This window comes from Martes martes (assembly GCF_963455335.1).
Source record: "Martes martes genome assembly, chromosome: 11".
Taxonomy (NCBI): domain Eukaryota; kingdom Metazoa; phylum Chordata; class Mammalia; order Carnivora; family Mustelidae; genus Martes; species Martes martes.
The window spans coordinates 62164375-62185757 of record NC_137899.1 but is presented as its reverse complement, the minus strand read 5'-3'; the positions used below and the strand labels follow the sequence as shown (position 1 = coordinate 62185757).

Here is a 21383-nt window from a genome sequence, read left to right as displayed (position 1 = left end):
CCTTGCAGGCAGTCTTCCCTTCCACGTCATCCACTCACCCACCCCTTCCTCTTCCCTCCTTCTGTCCGTCGATCCTCCATTCCACAGCAAGTTCTCTTTGCTTGAAGGTTGAAGAAGGAGAAATCGGGTCCCTTAACAGAGTTCCTTAGTTTCTAAAATTACACTCCCCAGTTTCGTTTTGCTGCACAGTTGGAAGATTGCTGCATTTTATTTTATGTTCTTTAGTTTTTCTCTTGTGGCTTCTGAGTTTTTTGTCTTTGTTTGGTTATTTGTTTTTAACAAAATCACTCTTGGATGAGGAGTAGGATAGATAAATGTGTATCCATTTGTGAAAGGCCCTTTGTCCTCTCTGAGGATGCTGTACCCCTGTGCATCACAGAACTCGTCTCGACTCTTCCTCAAGCCCTGCTCCTTCCTATAGATAGGAGTGTTGAGGAAGCTGGTGGATAATTTCCTGGATTATGATGTACTGTGAGTGCATGGTGTGTGTACGTGTGTGTGTACGTATCCATGCCTGTGGATGGGTATGTGTATCTGTTCTTATACGGGTGACTCTTCTAGTTAAGAAACAAGAGATCCAACATTAGAAGACTGTTCGAGAAAACAATGAATTTCAGTTAAAGTTGATATGATTGATACTTGGTGCCCCAGAGAATAATTCTATCGCAATTGGTGGAGACATAATTCTTTTATTCTTTTAATTTAAATTCAAGTTAGTTAACATACAGTGTAGCATTGGTTTCAGGAATAGAATGTAGTGAGTCATCACTTCCATACAATACTCAGTGCTCATCCCAACACGTGCCCTCCTTAGTGCCCATCACCCATCTCGCCCATCCGCCATCCCCCATCCTCCGCCCCTCCAGCAACTCTCAGCTGAGACAGAATTCTTGATAGCCAAGTCAGATTTGACACATAATGCTTTTAAAAAGTCTCTTGTTATTATATAATAAACCTCATCTCCATTTTACCCCTTCCTTTAAAGTTTAAAGTCTTCATTGTTTCCTTTTTTTTGGAAAATGAATTTTAATTTATTTATATTTTCCTCCATCTGAAGTTCTGTATGAGTTCAGTATCCCCAGGTACAACTTTCAGAGTTTGGGGCAGGCTGTTGGTAGTTCACTTCCTTCTTCTTCCCGGATAAGAGTACTTGTAGGAAGAATAGAAAACTACCCATTAATGAGAGTCAGTAACATTGTTAGTGACTTGGTCCGGATGGCAGCTTTATTTGTGGTTTGTGGGATGGACATGTGTTTTGCAGGGGAGAGCATCTGAATTTTAAATTCTGAAGATTCTCCTATACAGTCGGAGAGCACAGGTTGTTCTGGAATCAGAGAGAGCTGAGCAAAGCTCCAGGCCATGGGCAGAGACTTCATGCCTGTCTTCCTGCAGGCTCTCTTTGGCCCCAGGAGCCTCCAGCTCTCACCTCAGGCAAGCATGGCTCAGCAGGGGCCTTCCTTCCTTTGCTGTGTCCCCTTTTCCTGTTTCCATCCCCAGGCCTTTGCACCGCCCATTCTCAAAGATCTCGGGGCTTCAGGAAATAAAAAGCAGCTCTTCTAAAATGTGGCTGACTTTTTTTTTTTTTTGGTCTCTTTTTGGAGTCATAATGAACCTTAAGGGCACATTTTCAAAAACCAGTCAAGTAGCAGGCAAGACACTGGGGTAAAAAAGACAAAAACAAACCTCCCCAAACCTCAGTGATAATTAGAAATGCTGCCTTAGAGTTGCAAATTTTCTGAAACTAAAAATATTCCTCCAAAGCGTCCCATTTTCCCTGCCTTCCCCCCCTCCCCCAAGCACCACCCTAGGAAGTCTGGCTGACTCATCAGCTCATTTCAGAGCGGTTTTCACTGGTGGTGCCAGGGTTGTGCTCACCATCTGAGTACAGTAGGAAGCACAATGGCTGCATTTCATTAATTGAAACATCTATTGTGTGTCTCTGTTCCCCTTTCCCTGGGTGATCTCCAGAAAGTGTGTGCGCTGGAATGTGCAGAGGGTAGGCAACAGCGTGAAGCTGATTTTGCTTTTTCGTTTTCGTCACAAACACACAAAATAAGAAAGGGCTTGCTCTGCAGAAGAATCGTCTTTTGTCTCTGTCTTGAGGGCTTTGTCAAGGCTCATCTTTGCTACCTTCCAACCTGGCACCGGTCCCCTGGAGCCGCTTGAGAGAGTGACAGGCTCTGTGCAGGCGGCACCTTTAAAACCTCACTGACATTTAGAAACGTGCCTCACCACAGCAGCCCACGCTGGACATTCTTAGGTTGTTATGTGGCCTTGGCACCCAGAAGTCGTGCTAGCTGACAGATTTGTTTTAGTAAAGAGAGTTGTGAGTGGCCGAAGAGCAGCACGACAGTTTGCTCATCTCTCTCTGCAGACCACTTTTTTTTTTCTTTTAAAGATTTTTATTTATTTATTTGACAGAGCGACACAACCAGAGAGGGAACACAAGCAGGGGGAGTGGCGGGCAGAGGGAGAAGCAGGCTTCCCGCTGAGCAAGGAACCCAATATGGGGTCGATACGGGGCTCAGTCCCAGGACCCCCGGATCATGACCTGAGCTGAAGGCAGATGCCTAACGACTGAGCCCCCCAAGCACCCCTTTCTGCAGGCCTCTTAAACAGCTTCATCACCAAAGCTGAGGCCAGAACCATTCCTTGAAAGACTGATCTCTTGAGTGGTGAATGTATTCTTTTTTCTTTTTGTTTTCCGCTAGAAATCTGGATAGAATTCTGACTTGAAACAAAATTGTTTTTGTCACACTGAAAGAAGATTTCAGGTGCTGTTTGGATTTTTTTTCCCCTGGTGAGACCTTCTCTGTTGCCTCAAATCGCATGTACTGTCCGCCTCGTTAATGATGTGGCAATTGTGAAGGTCGGTGAATTTTATTTAAAAAAGAAGTGACTGCCTGCAGAGTTCACATTCTAGATGGCTGATTTTACAAACTTTGGTTAATTACATCTTCTGTAAATGTTCCCTATTTATGAGGTTTGCTCCCAGACTGGGATTTTAGATAACCAATCTATACAAGACAAGCGTGACCATTGGCTTTGACCTGGGTGTGATTAGTCACATCTCAAACACAATGGAGTGGGTATGAATTACAACCACAGAAGGGTCCTTGTTAAGCCCAGGCTGCTGCAGTCCACGACAGAGATGCCCTAAGGGGTGTGCGTTATGCTCACTGAGGCTTCGGTGCACACCCTCCCCATCTCCCCATCTCCCTGCCCCCCTGCTCTGTAGCATGTGAGGGGGATCTGGTGCCTTGGCTTTCAGCCCAGTGTTTAGGAGGGGCTGATTTGGCCCATCTGGCTCCTTGGGCATCTCCTTTCTTCCTCCTCATTCTGAGTTTGGCCAAAAAGTGTCAAGTTGGCTGCAAATATTTTGAACTCCTACAAAGACCATATGGTCTTTTGGATTCGATTTTCAACATTTTTATCAGTCAATACTTACTGAGCTCTTGCAGTCCTGTTACCCAATGCCGTTGCAGTAGCTTCCCTGAGCGTCACAGAGGAGGGTACCCCTGGACCATGAACACACCTTTGACATCCCCATCTCTCTCTCTCCTCTCTGGCTCTTACCTCTTTCTGGAATACCTTGATGTCTAGCCCATTTTTCAAGATCAACTCAGATGTCACCCGCTTGATAAAGCCTCTGCCCGCTTGGGGTAATTTCCCTCTTTCTTTTGAACCTGTATTGTGTCCCTCTGATCTTTGCTACTCGCTTATTCCTTCATTCATCCCTTCACTCATTCTTTCAAAAAAAGATCTACCGATGCCTCGTATGTACCAGATTTCGGATATATCAATGAACTAAACCACAGAGCTATCTCCCTGCCTTTATGGCGCTTACCTCGTAGTTGGGGGAGATAACATAATACACAGTATATGCAGTACATAAGTCAATTACACAGTATTTTGGAAAGGGGAAAGTGGAATGGAATGTGAAAAAGGAAAAGCAGGATCAGGTTGATCAGATGTCCAAGGTGGGAGGAGGGGGAAGATGTATGTTAGGTAGACAGGCCTCGGTGACAGCTACTGAGGTTGGCCTGGTGTGTACCTTCTCCTTTCCCAACTGAAAGGACGGAAATTGGGCATCCTCACTGCCTTATCTGCCAGCAGCACTTAGCACGTAGTGCCATGTGTGTGGTTGGTGCTCTGTAAATGGTAAAATGGAAATGAACATGTAAAAATGAATTTGAAGACAAATAAGAAAACCCAGTCTATTTTTTTTTAAGATTTTATTTATTTGTTTATTTGAAAGAGTGAGACAGAGACAGAGAGAGAGTGAGGGGTGGGGGAAGGGCCAGAAGGGAAGGAGGTGGAAGGAGGAAAGAACCTCTAGCAGATTTCCTGCTGAGCCTGGAGCTCAACGTGGGGCTCAGTCTTAGGACCCTGAGATCACAACCTGCACTGAAACAGAGTCAGATGCTTAACCAGCAGAGCCCCTCAGGTGCCCCAAATAAACCCATTCTTATTTTCACTTTCTTCCTGCCCTTAAAAAAACCTTTATGATAAATCTATACTTAAGAATCTTAAGGGGCGCCTGGGTGGCTCACTCGGTTAAGCGTCTGCCTTTGGCTCAGGCATGATCTCAGGGTCCTGGGATCGAGTCCCATGTCAGGCTCCCTGCTCAGCGGGGAGCCTGCTTCTCCCTCTCCCTTTGCCCCTCCCCTTGCTTTTGCACGTGCGCTCTCTCAAATACATAAATAAAATCTTAAAAAAAAAATCTTAAATTCCTTCCATATTTACTCATTCTTTTCAAGACAGAATTTGTCACTGGAGCTCAGTGAGCACAGGGCTTTTGGAAAACATTGGTCAAATGCCTGAACTGCTTTTTACATGAAAAAACACAATTATAAGATATAAATTTCAATTGCAAATTAGAAGAGCACAGAGGACCATAGTTTTTTTCCTGCTTTGGCTAGGTTTTTGCTCTAACAGAATTGTTTTTCAAAGTAAACAACTTTTGGGAACTGAATAGGGGAAAACATTTCAAGAGTGTATTTTATCAATTTGCCATGAAAAACTCAAGCGTCTCTTGACAGCCTCTGGATTTAATTAGCTGTGAGTTTACCAATACTTATCAAGTGAAAGAACATTATCCTGGTGCAGAGCAACACCTCACGTGAATTATGAGGACACGTGTGTTGCCTGATCAATGAGTGTGCATGCCACACGCGTTTCAGCTCTTACCTGAGGTTTAGAGATTATGGAAAATCAACGCAGAATCACTTTCCAGGCTGCACTCAGTCAGGGTAACTGGGTCTTGAATCAGAAAAAGATCCAGGGCCATGTTGAACCGAGGCTTTCGTGCCCAATTTAAAATGTAAATGCTTGCTGCCGCTGATAAAATTCTCCCCTGAGAGCCAAAGAGCTCCGTGTAATTTAGAGCCCTGAATTCTGTGCTGCGTCTACCTAGAGTAGACCTAGACTGATAGAAAGCCAGAGTCAGGAGGCCCCTTAGGGGCGACCTAGCTTAGTGGCTTTCCAGTTTCCCCAGAGGAGCTTTCCCATGGGCCCAGTGTGCAGAGGCAGAGGGAAGAACCAGCAGGCCAGGCTCTGAGTGAGCTGGTCTCACGCCCCATCTTCCATTTGCCTCAACACACTTAGACTACTTTTACTGTTTTCACGCTTCGATGTAAGAATTTGTGTGAAAGCAGGCTTCTGAGGCTAAAGATCATTTGATCTAGAGTAGCCCACTCGTTTTCCAGGTAGAGACACGGCAGCCTGGAGAAGGTAAGATAGACCACACCGAGGGGTATGCCTTGCAGTCCTGACAACAGTAGAAACATGCCTTTCTGGGACTGTCTCCTTATGGGTTCACTGCACAGGCTTAGTGTGTGACTCAAATGAGACAGACAGGGAAGCACAGCGTATAAAAGAACATTTAATGCCGTAGTTAAATGTAAAATACTATCATCATGTTCCCTTTTCTACCCCTAGAGCAGTTGGGGAGGTTGTCAAACTGGGTTCCAGGGAGCCCTTGGTATCATTGCCAGGGGCATAAGAACCCCTGTTCTTCAGGCAACACATTTTCCCTTTAATCCAAGTTTCTATGTCAGCCCTCCAGGTCAGGTGTCTCCTGTAGGAGGGCTCTATAACTTTAAAGAAGTTTGAAAACCGCTGATCTAGAAGGATTTTTGCCTCTGAGAATAAATAGCTATGTGTGTTTCAAACGCCGGTGCCCTCTGTGCCTACTGAAATGACCGGACAGAATATTCGGGGTGGAGGTTGGCTGAATGCCTGGTTCAAGAAGATGAGAGCCTGTGGATCAGCTGGGCTTGAACCAGAGACGGACATCTGATCAGTGAAACTGCAGCTCGCCAGAGACACCTCTGAGCTACATCAAGACTTGGGGTGTTTTTGAAGTCTGGTGTTCCTGAGGCCTTTCATTTTGGGGGTGGGGGGCTTTGTTTGTAACTCATGTGGTGGTTCAGTGTAAGTTCCAGGGTGGAAACTAAGCGGATCCTGGCAGGTGATGGTCCTTTCTTTCCTGTCTTCGTTTTTCAGTGCACTTACATTTCAATCGACCAAGTCCCCAGGACCCATGCCATCGTGATAAGCAGACCTGCTTGGCTTTGGGGGGCAGAAATGGGAGCCAACGAGCATGGTGTGTGCATAGCCAATGAAGCCATCAATGCCAGAGAACCAGCCGCTGAGACGGAAGCCTTATTGGGGATGGATCTGGTCAGGTACTACAAGATGATTCTTTGAAACACCTGCACGAACAGGCAGGGAATGGGGATAGGGTTTCTTTCCTCTAAACCTCATATTTTGCAACACAAGCCTCCCAAAGAAGACATGTGTCTTTTTTTTGTTTAAAGATTTTATTTATTTATTTGACACAGAGAGAGAGAGAGAGCACACACAAGTAGGCAGAAAGGCAGGCAGAGGGGTGGGGGGAAGCAGGCTCCCTGCTAAGCAGGAAGCCCAACACAGGGCTTGATCTGAGGACCCTGGGTTCATGAGCTGAGCCAAAGGCAGATGCTTAACTGACTGAGCCATCCAGCCGCCCCGATGTGTGCCTTTTGATATGAAGTTCAAGGTGTTAGAAAAAAAGAGTAGATTACAATGGAATATTAGTAATAAAAACCAACCAAGTGCTGCATGCTTGAATTTTCAAAACATTATACTAAGTGAAAGAAGCCAGACACAAAAGGTTGCATATGGTATGATTGCATTTACATGAGATGTCCAGAATAGGCAAATTCATAGTAGTAGAAGGTAGACGAGTGGTTGCCTGGGGTTGGGATGGGAGAACGGGGAGTGATTCCTAATGGGTATGAGGCTTCTTTGTGGGCTGTTGAAAATGTCTGAATTTAGATTGTGGTGATAATTGCACAACTTTGCGAATGCCCTAAAAATCACTGAACTGATTTTTTTTAAGTGGGTGAAGTTTATGGATTATGGTTTGAAATACATCTAAAATACAGGAAAGAAGGAAGGAATCAGATAAAATACCTGAGATATAAAGGAAAAAAGGAGAGAGCCGTGGCCCTGCCATCCCCCCTTCATCTCCGTCATCTGTTTTCCTTTCCCTGCTCTGCCAGCTGCTATGTAACAGGGGGAAGCAGACGCGTGGGCTCCATGGGATGGGGACCTTTGCTCGCTTCCCATTGTGTCACGAGCACCCAGAGTTGTGGGCCTGTCCTGCAGTGGCTGATCGATGACTGAATAACCAAAGGCGAGAGAGAGAGGAATGACATTCTGAAACGACTTTCCTTTTTTCTGAGACAGTGAAATGCAATAGAATCATGACCGAGTTGAAAGAATATTGGGCTGGAAGCCAGGAGCCTTGATTTTCAGTGTGAATGTATCAAGTGATAACACGTCTCTAGGCCACATTTGTTTGAGGGGAGGCCTTAGATGGGTTGACCTCTAAGGAACCTCCCCAAACCTGTTGGTTTTCTGTACAAAGGACTAGAGGTTTTGACCCGTAGTAGGTTGTGTGGGGAGAACGTGCGCATTTACGCCGAGACCTCTGTGGTCTGTAGCGCCCATCAACCGATAGTCAGGTCTGTTAACCTTCCAGGGAAGGGTCCAGGGGGCTTGACACACCTGCGTGAGTCATGGGCCTCAAGTAGGGATTCTTCCAAGGACTTGCCATAAAACAAGAATTGAATCTGGGAGGAGCTGACTCCAAGACCCAGAAAAACCTGGACAAAGCACACGCTTTTGGAGGATCTGAATTGTACCGAAGGTAGATGTCAGAGCGAGACTTGAACCTTGGCCCGGTAAATTGCATCCCTTTGCCTGCCCCAGTCATTTCCCTAAGGAGGTGGAGCAGCCAATGTGGAAGTAGGCATGGGGGCCAGAGAGATGCTGTTCTCGTTCTGAATCACACGAACCTGCCCCATCTACGAGGCGAGACCACCTGAAAAGGCTTTGGAATAGGCGTCTTGACGTCGAGTGACTTGGGGCCCTGGACCGCTGTAGCCCTAGTGTGTCCACCCCTCAGTTGGAGCCGGATCGTGTGTAACCCTGCGGCCTTTGGCAGTCTGTGGAGCAGGCTGTCCTGTCCTCGCCCCATGGCACTGAGGCGAGGTGGGAATGGCCAGGTGGACAAAGGAGTATCGTTTCCCGTGGTCCCGGCACGGGGAGAGGCAAGTGAGAGCAGAGTCGTGTCTGTGGATGGGTGTCGAGGTCCCCCTGCAGACGCTGGGCACAGAGGGCACGGAAGTCAGCGTGGGAGGGCAAGCGCTGTACTGGGAGTCCCAGTGTGGAACACAGCAGGCGGCGCAGCGGGAGAGTGAGCTAGACCTGCACAAGAGAAATCACAGGTTCCAGAGGCGGGGTGCCCCTGGCAAGGTGTCACATGGTGCTTGCACATGTTTGCCTGAGCAAATTGGAGCCCCATACAAGCCCTGGGGACAGGCTTCTGCTTGGAATGCATGCACGGGGCAGTGTGACCAGAGGCTCCAGGGACCTGTGGAGGGAGGAGGGGGACCCTCCTGGGGAAACAGCTTGGACAGACCTATAGGGGTACTCATAACACACTTACTTGTTCTGGATCCCCAAAATCAGATGATTGCTTGCTTGCTTCCGCCTTTCCTCTTTGGAGAAGATGACACTGACCAACAGAAAAGCCTACTTAATTCCATCTTCTGGTGAGGTTATTTTTGGTCACTCTCCCAAGGTGTTAGGGATCAGCTTTGCAAATCAGTGGCTTGTCACCAAGTCTTCCTACATACACTAAAATTGAGAAATGCCCAATGAATTGATCATAATGATCTGATGGTAAAAATAAGCCTGTTACAAGAATGCATCCGTAGCATCATCTGTTCCTCTCCCTGGCAGCACAGGGAACGTCCCTTCAGAAAGAATCAAGCCGGGTGAATTTCAATAATGACCGGTCTGTTGGCAGTTCACCGAGAGCTGGCTGTCGCTGCTGTCCTAGCATGCGCCGCGGCCTCTGCTCCGGCCTCTGCCCGGCCTCTGCTCCCGCCCCCAGAATGACAATGTGGAGGAAAAGATGGACAAATGGACAAATGGACTGAGCACGTATCATGTGCCATCCTCTTTCCAGTCAGCCTGAGAGGGATGTACTGCCCTTTTGACTTGGCAAAGGAGAAAATCAGGTTTCAGAAGGCTTAGGTTACCGAAGGTCATGCTGCCAGTGGGTGGCCGGACTGGACCTGGAAGCTGCGCCCTCTCTCTGAGTCACTGCTTTTCTGCCCGAGGGGGCTGCCTCTCCAACGGACCCCCCAGCTCCTTGGTTGTGCTTGTATTTTCACATTCATTATCTCATAAACCTGTCCCACGGGCATCCCGAGGATGTAGGTACTTATTTTATAGGGGACATAAATTTGAGTTCGATGCAGTATGCAACTGGCCCAGGGTCGCGCAGAAGGCAGTATCCGTGCCCTCTTTAGGGGGCCAATTAATTGGAAGGGCTGGGAGGAGATTGCTGTCTGAATTCAGAAGAAGTATGTACTTTTTGATAAGTGAAGCCCTAAGCCACACCAGCAGAGGGAGGCTGATAGGGTGGAGGAGAGATATGTTGAACAGCACTGATGTCCTAACCAGGCACCATACCTAGTGAGATCTCTCACGAAATTACAGGCACCGAGGACAGTGGCTGGTCATGGAACACTTTTGTTACTAAGCCACATTCCTGGTGTAGAATAGCATAGATAAGGGCTGCCCTGGGCAGAGCTATCCCTTTTTTTTTTTTTTTTTTAAGATTTTATTTATTTATTTGACAGACAGAGATTACAAGCAGGCAGAGAGGCAGGCGGGGAGAGGGGGAGCAGGCTCCCTGCTGAGCAGAGAGTCCGATGCGGGGCTTGATCCCAGGACCCCGAGACCATGACCCGAGCTGAAGGCAGAGGCCTTAACCCACTGAGCCACCCAGGTGTCTCCAGAGCTATCCTTTTGCCCAAAGGAGGAGGATAAGCCACAGAAAGGGGGTCTTGATAAGGCTGGAGCTGAGCTGCCCAGCTCCAGGGGAGCCGGAGTTAGAAAGAAAACAGGGAGGAGGCTGAGCTGCCCTTCACAAGGGAGAAGCCGCTGGGTTCCTGACTCTTCTGTCTGTGTGGGAGGGGGGGTGCCCAAAGGCAGAAAACACCCCCATGATTTGAAACCAAATGTGGGAGAGATGTATTCTGAGTTCAAGTGCCGTGCATCTGCGTCTCAGCCCGCGGATGGAACGTGTTTACGCGTGTTGGCCAGCTTCCTCGCTCGGCTTCCGCCTGGTCTTTGGTTGCCTTGGTCACAACCACATGCTAGGAAAGGACTGAGGTACACTTCTGGTTTTCTTCCTCCAGGCTTGGTTTAGAAAGAGGGACAACAGCTAAAGAAGCCTTAGATGTCATTGTCGCCTTGTTGGAAGAACACGGACAAGGTGGGAATTACTATGAAGATGCAGACTCCTGCCACAGCTTCCAAAGTGCGTATCTGATCGTGGATCGCGAGGAGGCCTGGGTGCTGGAGACCGTGGGGAAGTACTGGGCTGCCGAGCAGATCGCAGGTGAGCCCGCATGGATGGGGCGGCCGAGGCGGGTGCTGCCGGATGTGCTGCTGGAGCCCACCCTCTCTGTGCTAGACCTTCTCTTCTAGGCTCTGCTTCTAGAGACAAGCCTGGGGTGTGGGGACATCAGCACTTGGGAAACACACATTTCTTATTTTCTATTTGCTTTCTGGGCAGGATCCAATTTTGACTACCAGCAGTTCCATGACCCAAATGGTTACTCTGACTTAGTCAAGGGAATGGTGATTTTCCCAGTCCGTTCAGTCAGCAAACCACTACAACAGGAAGCTGCCCCTCGTCACCCCCAGTCCCGTAGCTCCTTGCACTTGGAATGTTCCTCTGAAAGAGGAATTTGGGTCTGTGTGGGGACCGCTGACTGCCTCTGGGCCAACAAGCTCATTTCTCTGTGAGACCGTGTTTCTTTCTAGAAGAGCAGAGGACTAGGGAATGCACCTGGAAGGATGCATTCAGTTGTTGCTCCGTGCTCCCTGTAGCATTTGTCTTGAGATGGTTCCGAGGGAGGAGATGTTAGAGGGGGTGTGGTTGTCCTGTCTCATCACTTAGTAGCCTCACACTGAGGACCGGATGGGGTCCCAGAATGGGCTAGAGGGTTTCCAAGAGGGCTAAGGAGTTCTAGGAGAGAATTGGCCAGTAAAGCCGCACTGACATTCCTTAGGACTGAATGACAAGTACATGGACTGTGAGCTGCCATTCCCTGACACAGCTGGTAGGTTGTAACACTCTCTCATATTGGACCTAGACTTGGTCTATGTATTTTTCTCAACTGAATTTGTAAGGAAGTCTCTTCAGGTTTCTCAGAATCGATGATGGGGTTGATAGGGATGAAACCCGTGTTCCATCTCTGCCTTAGGGGAGATTGGAGCCAAATCTGACCTAAGTTAGAAGCAGAAGCTCTACTGTAATAGTTGGGAATCAAGGCCATTGTTTTCCATGGCTGCCATCAGTGTGGGGATCAGGGTTGCCATGGGCGACAGGTATATTTTGTCCTGTGTGAGGCTGGCTTGTGGTGCTTGGAGGAGGAAGGCTTCTTCTCATTCTCACAAGGGTGTCGAATGGGCTGACGGCACCCTTGCAACGATGTCAGGGAGTTCCCCCACCCCCACGTGCCCAGCACACACCCACGTGTGCCTGCTGCCCTACTCCTGCGGTCCTCACAGGACTGATGCAGCCCGTGTGGGCCACCGTATCACCAAGCCTCCCGCTGGGCAAGAGCTTAACACTCTTTTACCGAAAATTTCTCCTAGGATGAAGCCTTACTATCAAATGGTTCCATCCAGAGGGCTAGCGGTCCATGCTGATGAAGCAGTCCTAGGTTGCTTTTCAGTAGAACGTAAAACTTTTTGATCTATATCTGCCATTCAAAAGCTTCATTGCCCTTCAAGATACAGCTTAAAGATATCCATCTCCTCGAAATGCATGATGTCTTTCCCCAACTATTGAAATAAAGCCCCAGCCATTCCTTGGACTCCTTCCTCGGACATGATTTCATGTCCTCACTCCCTGCAGCAGGGTGCCAACAGTAGAATCTCCTCAGTCTGGTCCCTGAACGCTCCCATCCCCGAAAGCAAACGTCTATTATAAATCAGCCCTTGAGGGACATACTGTCTGTGGAGAGCTGTGCACAAGATTTTTTTGATAGCTTAGTGTGAAGAATGCCAAAATCACTTATTTAGGCCAGAGCTACTTTTTATTTTTAGTTTTTTAAAGTGGTTTTATTCTTGTGTTGTCCTCTGGAAAGATGAGCGGCAAAAGGCCAGTGCCCGTCAGCTAGGAATACTTGTTCTGGAAGAATAAGTCAGTGAAGCAGAACGTGCTGGAGAACTGAGTCCAGTACTGACCTTGTCTCTCGGAACTGGTTCTCAGGCAGTCATGGCTTAATTGCGGCCCGTGGCTTGAGCTCTCTCCCTCTACTTCATCGTCCAAGAATTTAGAAGATCACCATGCTCCCTGGGAGTAGCAAATATGGAGGGCCTTTCTGCACTACAACTCATAACTTCTTAGGATTCTGGAGAGCATTTTGAAGCTTGAAGGCCAAGTCATCCTCAGGGTATTTGAGGCTGAGGCTTTGGAGGAGCCAGAGCGAGCCTGCCGGCAGCTGGGACGATTTCTGGCCTCGCCCTCTTCCATCAAGCCGAGTGTAGAGTGCGGGTCTTTCTGATTCTAGACTTCTTTAGTCACACTTATATTCTTATGAGAAAAAATTCCCGTAGATCTCCCACACCCATATACACGGACCATCTGTGTACACACACACACACACGCATGCACCCCTACTGATAGACTCCGAGACACATGTTGACAGGTGCATTCCAGTATTTTAGAATAATTCATTATCAGTGCCACTGTGATTTTCTAAATGTTGGCACCTGAAAAAAAAAAAGCTGAATGAAGAAGTATCATATTTGTATTTTCCAAAAATGATGTATTTGGGCAGAGGGTGGAAGTGTAGAGGGTTCCTTCAAGTAGAAGAAGGTTAAATTGGGGAGGGAAATCTCTATAGTTGCGACATTCATAAGTCTTGTTAGTAGTGCCATGTCTCTTTAAGAAACCTTAGTAATAAATGCTTGGGGCTCATTTAGCCATAATGAGGGCTTCACCTGTTTCCTTTTGAATGTGAATTGTAGATCAAGTGACTGTTGCTCATTTAAAATGTGGTAATGCCCGGTCACTGGTCAAACCTTCTGGGAGGTCTCCTTAAAAGAGGACAAAGGTTTGTGTGTTTCTCTCTCAAAAATAGAGTCTCTTCCTCTCTGGAGTTAAAGTTGAGTTGCAGAGAAGGGATTCCCTGTAAATTTCCATTTCTTGATTAAGTCTTTGCAAGCCTATTTCCAGCTAATGGGGCTTGGTACTCTCTACAGAGGGAGTGAAGTGCATTTGCAATCAGCTTTCACTCACCACTAAGATCGATGCGGAGCACCCTGAACTCCGGAGTTACGCTCAGAGTCAAGGCTGGTGGACGGGAGAGGACGAGTTCAATTTTTCCAAAGTTTTTTCTTCAGCTGAAGACCATCTAGACTGCTGTGCAGGCAAAGACAGCATAGAAAAGAAAGGTGAGTTAGCGTATCCCTTACGATTCTCCCTCTCATACCTGTTGTCTTGTAGCTATTGTGGAGAACGTGTCTGATTTTAGGAGGGTGAGCAAAGAGGAGGAGATGAGAATAGACCCTGTCCATAGAGACCGACCTGCGCTGACGGCCCTGAGGAGCCGGCAGGATGACGACGTGTATCTCTTGTTGTAGGATGCTTCCTCAGCCATGCTAAGTGCTTCTCCTTCTGACGTCCTTTCTCCATCTCCATTGGTGTCTTTGTACTTGTCTTTTTGATACTTAGTATAGCCTTCCTTCTACCTCAGCCTTTGTATATTTGCCTTACTGTCTTCTGTGTTTTCTGCTCTCATTAGCCTGCTGGGCCTTCAGGGCGGGGCACTGTCCTTGACTCATCATGGGATCCCCTTGTGGTGCCCATTATGGTCTTTTGCTCCATGAACATTTATTGATTTGAACTGTTGACCTGAATTCTCTTCCCAAACCCTCTGTTTTCCCTCCAGTTACTGACTCCAGCAGAATCCCAAATTAGGTAAATGTGGTGACTGGGTAGCTTGTTACTTTGGTGCCTGAGTGGAAACCCTTCCAAAGAAACCGCCGTGGCCACATTTTGCATTTGCCAGTGATACATGTGTTTTGTAAGGTAAACCTGTGATCATTTAGAACAGGGGTTGGCAGGTTATGATATATTGGCGGCCAGAATTTTGTAAATAAAGTGTTATTGGAACACAGCCATGCACACTTACTTAGGGATTGTCGAGGCTGTTTCCATGCTGTAGTGGCACAGTTGAACACTAAGTTACCACAGGGATGCTGTGACCCATAAGTCTGAAATATTTACTATCTGGCTCTTTAAGAAAAAGTTTGCTGGTGCTTAGTATAGAAGAATACTTCAAGGACTTTTGCTGTGGAGCTTAATTAATGGATTTAGCGTAGGAAAGTAAGAAAGTACCCATTTAAAAATGGGAACTTACAAAAAAACAACCTCTAAGAGTTAAAAAGAAAACAAGTTTGATAAAAGTATATAATGCCGCATGTGACGTAGTCTCACCAAAACATCACACCTAAGTCTGATGAAGCCTCTGGATCTAAGTACAGAGGATGGGGAAGCATTAAATAACACCAGGGGATGCCATCTGCAAAGTTCAGACTGTGGGAAATTCTACAGGAGAAATGGCCCAACAAATAGAATGCAAGGGAGTAAAATGAGAGGCAGAGATTGAAAGAGATTTGAGACATTGCCAATTCTGATTTAAATCAGTAAACTCATTTATGAGGCGATGAGAACATTTGAATACTGGGTAGTTGAAGAAATCAAGGCTTTTACTGTTAATATGTTTAGGTATGACATATTACAAATAGAAGCTTACAAAGACTTCTACTTAGAAGGAAGGCTATATACTAAGTATCATAAAGACAAGTACAAAGACACCAATGTCTGAAGGAGAAAGAAAGTCAGAAGGAGAAGCACTTCCCACGGTTGAGGAAGCATCCTAACTTACAAAGACAGAGTTTTGTTAGGGAAGTTTAAGACCTTTTCCCTTTGTGATGTTTTGAGTCCATCCTTGTGAACACAAACTCTAAGAATAGCGTTTTAATGAATTATAATCTGAGAGAGAAAATGTAAAGCTGGGGTCCTATGGAGTCAAGGAATTGTTGACACATTAAAATTGAAGTCAGAGCCGATAGTCAAAATGGCTCTGAATATTCTGGATACTTCTGTATGTGACTCTCTCCCATTTCAGAGAGGACGTTCTCCAAATACCGTATTGACTCTAACCAGCAAGAGTGTACGAGAGAGCTTGCTCAGTGGAGTGTGTGTAGACTGCATGTGCCTTCCTATAGATAATCATTCTATTGTGTACTGCACTTGTTGAGGAATTGCTAAGTGCTCTAACAAAGAGACTCCAAAATAATATGGCTTAAAGAAAATGGAAGCTTATTTTTCTCTCATAGTCTAGATGTATATGGACAGTCCAGGGCTGGTGGGTTGTTCTCCTGAACACAGGACTTCCATCTGTGGTCCACTTGCAGGCGTGTCCTAGGCAACAACAAGAGGTGGGAAAAAAAGGACAAGCCGTCCTTTTTATGGGTGTGATGGGGAAGTTGCCCATGTCATTTCATCTCCCATTGGTCAAATTGGTCTTGTGGCCACACGTAGCTGCAAGGGAAGTTGGGAAATGTAGTTTGTAGCTGTGTTCCCAGCTATCCATCCAAGGGTTCTGTTACTAAAGTGGAAAAGGAATGAATGGAATTTGGTTAACAACCTGCCACTGTTACAGCTTCTCTCTTTCTGTGTCTCTGTCTTTTTTTTCTTTACAGAAAGTATCACTGTGCAGACTATGATTGACATCTTACGGGACAAAGCCGGTGGCGTCTGTATAGACTCCGAGTCTTTCCTTACCACAGCCAGCGTAGTGTCCGTTCTGCCTCAGAACAGAAGCTCGCCATGCATTCACTACTTCACTGGGACCCCAGATCCTTCCAGGTTTGTCTGAGACACAGTCGTGCTGGCAGAAAGTGTGCTCTTCCCTTGAAAGCTCATCCAATAAGTGTACACTGCGTCCCTGTACCTCCCCTTCTGTAGCTGAGTCACATTTTTCCATCGTGGTCCGATGTGGCCAATGCAGCACAAAGAACTTTGACTAAGGGAAGCTCTTGGCTTTAGTCACATCTTTTTTTTTTTTTTTTTTTTTTTTTAAAAAAAAAAGATCAAGACCCGTGCTGAGATCAAGAGTCAGATGCTTAACTGACTGAGCCACCTAAGTGCTTGCTCTTAGTCACATCATTTTTATGGCATTCATGGAATCAAACTGTTTTAAATTCAACAAGTATGTATTGAGTTAATATCATGGGCCAAGTGTTGTGCTATATCTGAGGGACTCAAACATAAATAACCACACAGTGAGACAGATGCAGAAATGCCCAAGATTCAGCAAAGCAATCAGTTCTATAAGTTAGAGGACAAAATGGTCCAGTGGCCATGCAGACGGAAGCAATGTCAAGTGCACCAGCTACTTCCTTAAGACATGATATTTCAGGGAGATGCTTTCTGCCCACATACTTTAGCAAAGGGGTTGTACTGCTCAGTGTTTAAGAATACAGTGTCTGAGTAGATTGCCAGGATTTTGAATTCCATGTGTCTCACTTAGTAGCTGGTAAGTTACTTAACCTCTGTAAGCTTTAGTGTCTGTACTGTGTAATGAGGATAATACTGGCTCCTACTTTGTATGCTTCTTGGGAGGATTAAATGAGATAATCCAAGTAAATACACAGTAGGTTTAACTTCTCTTTATTAAAACTATTTCTGATTTGCCAGGCACACAGCAGCCCCGTTCCCTGGTCATGTTCAGTTATATATACCACGAGTCACATCATCAGTGGCTTAGTTAGACAGAACCATCTAATGGTGTCTAATTCTGTTCATTATCAGCATTTTTTTTTTAATTCTGTTTTTGAAAGTTTTTGAAAAATACAGGTGCCTTGACCCAAACCTATTGTATCATAATCTTTAAGGTGGGCTTAGGAATCTGTCAACTAAGACTGATCCTCAGCCTGAAAAACTCTAGAAGACCTTCTGTTCCAGTAGTTTCACTGGTAATGTTTAGGGGGTTCCACTGGCTGAAAACCATCATTACTGTTTGAATATTGGGCGTCAAATCTTTGACTGCTACCAGGAAGTCTGTAGCTGTTCAGTTTCATTCCTTCCAGCTGAACATATTTACTCTTCTCTTATTGTTTCAGGAATATAAGACAGTGATGGTGTCTATCTAGGGACTTTTTCTTAAATGACTCAGGGGGAAAGCCCAGTACCTCTCTTGACGCTTTGGCCTTACTTCTTTACTTTTTAATTTTTTTGTGTTTAGAGAAAGCGATAGAAAGCATGTGCACAAGTAGGATGGGGGGAGGGGCAGCAGGAGAGGGAGAGAGAGAATCTTAGGCAGGCTCCACACCCAGCATAGAGCCCAACGCAGGACTCAGTCTCACGACCTTGAGATCGTGACCTGAACTGAAATCAAGAGTCGGACACTTAATGGGCTGAGCCACCCAAGCACCCCTCAGCCTTACTTTTAAACTACTGCCAATATCAACAGATCCTTCTGGCAGGTCCTGACTATTAAATTCAGTATAAGCTATTCTTAGTTTTTCATTCATTCATTTATTCATTCATTCACTAAGACTTATTAAGCACCTACTATGTATGAAATATCATGCTTGTTGGGTCCGAGGGATGAAGTATGTATAAGGTAACAGGTGGTTTGGAGGCGATGATGAAGGAGCCGACCTCACGGAGGAAGGATCCCTTGAGTGCCAGGCATTGCAGGAAGAGGAAGAGTTTGTTAGGTACAAAAAGCAGGAATGGCATTTTGGGCAGAGGGAACATGTGCAAATGCAGAGAGCCCTGGAGCAGTGTCCAGTGTAGGCTGAGTTTCCGTCTCTCCTCCACCCCCACTCCTCCAGTAAAGGAGCCCGGCCACCCTCATGTGGCCCCTCTTCCGGCCTCCGGCTGTGAGCCTCCATTCCACAGGGTTCCAGCCCCTCAGGATGCACTCCCGTTTGATCCCAGCTGCCTCCTCTTGATCTTACCTCCCAGGGCTCGATGCTTGGTCTCATGGATGGCCCTGCTCTCGCCCCCTTTGTGGTCCACCAGCTGTGGGTGCGTCCTTCCTCCCCCGTCATCTGGACTTCTTCTCACGGACTCTGACTTCGCTTGCCCCCAGCACTGGGGGCTCAGCCTCCTCTTGAGAACACTCTCTGCCAGCTCCCAGGGGTACACGTGCGCACATAGAACCCTACTTTCAAGTGACGGGAGTGCTCTGCCAACGCATTTGGACATATTCATTAGGAAGCAGGAGCCTTTGAGAGAGTGGGTTGAACCGAAGAAAGTCTGTACCACCCCTTTTGCTTCTGATGTCTCGGGCACCTGCTCCAACTGTGCTTAGAAGACAGGGCTCTGTGAGGCCGGGACGCTGATAGAAAGGAATGCTGTTTCGCAGAGTGAAGTACACGGCCTTGTACAATTCTAAAATCAGGCTGGGAAATAGCCTTCTCATACTGAATATGGAAAATTTCAAGTAATTTTAGAAGAAAATAATTCACGGTTAAATTAATTGAAAAGACCTTTGAGAAGATGAAGGGCTTCCCAGAAGACATTCGTTTTTATCTTCCAGGGCTAAGTGAGCAGCATTTCTTACTGCGACCGTGAGAACTGTCACACGTTCAACATTTCCATGTGTCTCCGTAATTGGGCATGTTTAACATTTTGTATTTTGTCAGCAGGAAGCGTAATTACCTACTCTTGGGCTTTTAGGTAGTAAATCGGGGAAATTTTAGCTGGCTTCTGCTGACGCTGAAAGCATGAGAGAAATGTTTTCGGGAAATTATTTCAGAGCAGGGGGGTGGCAGAAGACGATGATCCAAGAGCAAGACTCTGTTCTTGATCCCTCCCAATTAATGTGTGGAACCAAAGGACATGATCTGACTGTTCTGTCTGCTTCAGCACTTCTCTGCCCTTTGCTCACCGCGTTCATTACAGATCTTTCTCTTGAAATCACTTGTTCTTGCATTCTCTTTTCCTCTTTCTCCTTCCCTCCCAGCGTGTAGTAGGTATGATGCAAGTTTGAGAGCTGGATGGAGATGCAGAAGTCAGAGATTGGGAAATACAGGGAGATGCCAGAGACCTTTCGTTAATTTTACTGAGAAGGCAGATTCCATAATATTAATATTCTGCTGAGTCAGCCGGTGCCTCGGTCACCCACATTGACTGGTGTTAGCGCTCGGGTTCTGACCTTTGCAAGCCTTGGCGGAAGCTGACACTTGCCAAAACTTCAGTGACGTGAAGAATTGGGAGAGGGAAAGAGTCGAGAAGTCCCTTAGCACTTTGAGACTGTGACCTTCGGAGTCCCGCAGGGTGCTGGAGCCGGTGAGAGCTGATGATGTGTCTCTCTTGCCAACCCCTGTGCTCAGTGACATCACACTGGGAACTTGCCGTGGGTCACACCGCAGAAACTGGCAGACCTCATGAGTCAGGGCTTATTTGTTTCAGATGAAGTTGTCCTACTGGCACATCACCAAGAGGCCCCCACCTCTGAGAAAACCCACAAATACTCAGTGTATAGGATGGATAAACCAAGAGGGGAGAACCCTTAAAAATGTTCCATTTTAAATATTAGAAGGCTCTTTCCCAACCCATTTCTCTAATTGTATCAGGCTGTGTACTTAAACCTAGGAAACAGAAATTAGAGAAGTTCTAGGAAAATAGGGTTTTGACCTTGTTTAGCTAATGGCAAAGAGCTGGGGAGATGCAAGGGACCTGGGGGGGGTGTGTGTGTGCGCACACGCATGCGCATTTTCTCCTCTTCTCCCAGAGTACCAAGCTTGAGAGGCTAAATTGGATTAACTGAGACTGTCTCATCTGGTTAATTCAAATGTAGCAATGAGTGGCACTTCTTTGTTGGTGGAGATAACACCGTGAGCCGTGGACACCCCAGCCTCTGTAAGTACAGCTCTGGTGCCGTGCGGGGCACAGACGCCCACAGAGCCGAGGACCCCATGCAAAATAGCAGACCTCCCATCCCATTTCATCCTGAATCTGTCCAGCACCATCTCTCTCCTCTCTCCTACCCCACAATTTTGACTTCAGAACCTTCCAGAGCGTCTGGATCCGGCCTGAAGCTTGTCCCATGCTCCAAAAGTACTAGTTCTCTTTCCCTCTAAATAGAAAGGCTCTTCACTGATAGGTTCTGCTCTCAAGCCAGATGTAGCTGTGACTGTGTGATTAAAGTGACTCGCAGTAAAATGCCAGAGTGACCCATGCAGAGGGACACCTGGAATTGAGAGAAAACTGGCTATTCTGGGTTCTTCTGAGCTTGCTTGAAAGTTTAATAGATTCATCTGAGCAGGAGCCTGTGCTGCTCCCCTGCTCTGTTCCAGACTCCCCTCAGCGGATCTGCCGGGGACTCCAGCGCCCCAGATAAGCCTGGCTTAGTCACTAAGGGGACTTCCTGCACCTTCAGTGAGGACAGAGCCGTGGTTGAGGTCAGAAGTGCTAGCTGGCCACTGATAATAAAATTCCAAATCCCAAAGCACAAAAAGGGTGTTATTTTTCTGCACAATGTGTATAAAAAACCAATAGAAGGCTATAATATTGAGAAGTAGTGGGGAAAAACTGACCTCTGCTTCGGACATCTGAATTTAGTTCTCCATCTGCCACTTATTTAGAATGTGCCTTTGGACCAAGCACTTAGCTGCTAGGAGCCTCAGTCTTCTCATCTGTAAAATGGGATGGGAATTTTTACCCTGCCTTGTTCATTGCTGTATTCCGAGCACCTAGAACAGGTATCTGCTGCTCA

General features: G+C 46.7%; 1 protein-coding gene across 1 annotated transcript in view; it reads left to right on the top strand.

Annotated features, from left to right (window-relative positions):
• The window catches only part of SCRN1 (secernin 1), a 61326-nt gene that overhangs the window by 30058 nt on the left and 9885 nt on the right, over positions 1-21383 (top strand). The window contains exons 3-6 of the mRNA XM_080818312.1: positions 6508-6689; positions 10764-10966; positions 13846-14037; positions 16354-16519. Of these exons, the coding sequence (XP_080674438.1) occupies positions 6508-6689; positions 10764-10966; positions 13846-14037; positions 16354-16519 (743 nt within the window). The remainder of the gene's footprint in view (positions 1-6507; positions 6690-10763; positions 10967-13845; positions 14038-16353; positions 16520-21383) is intronic.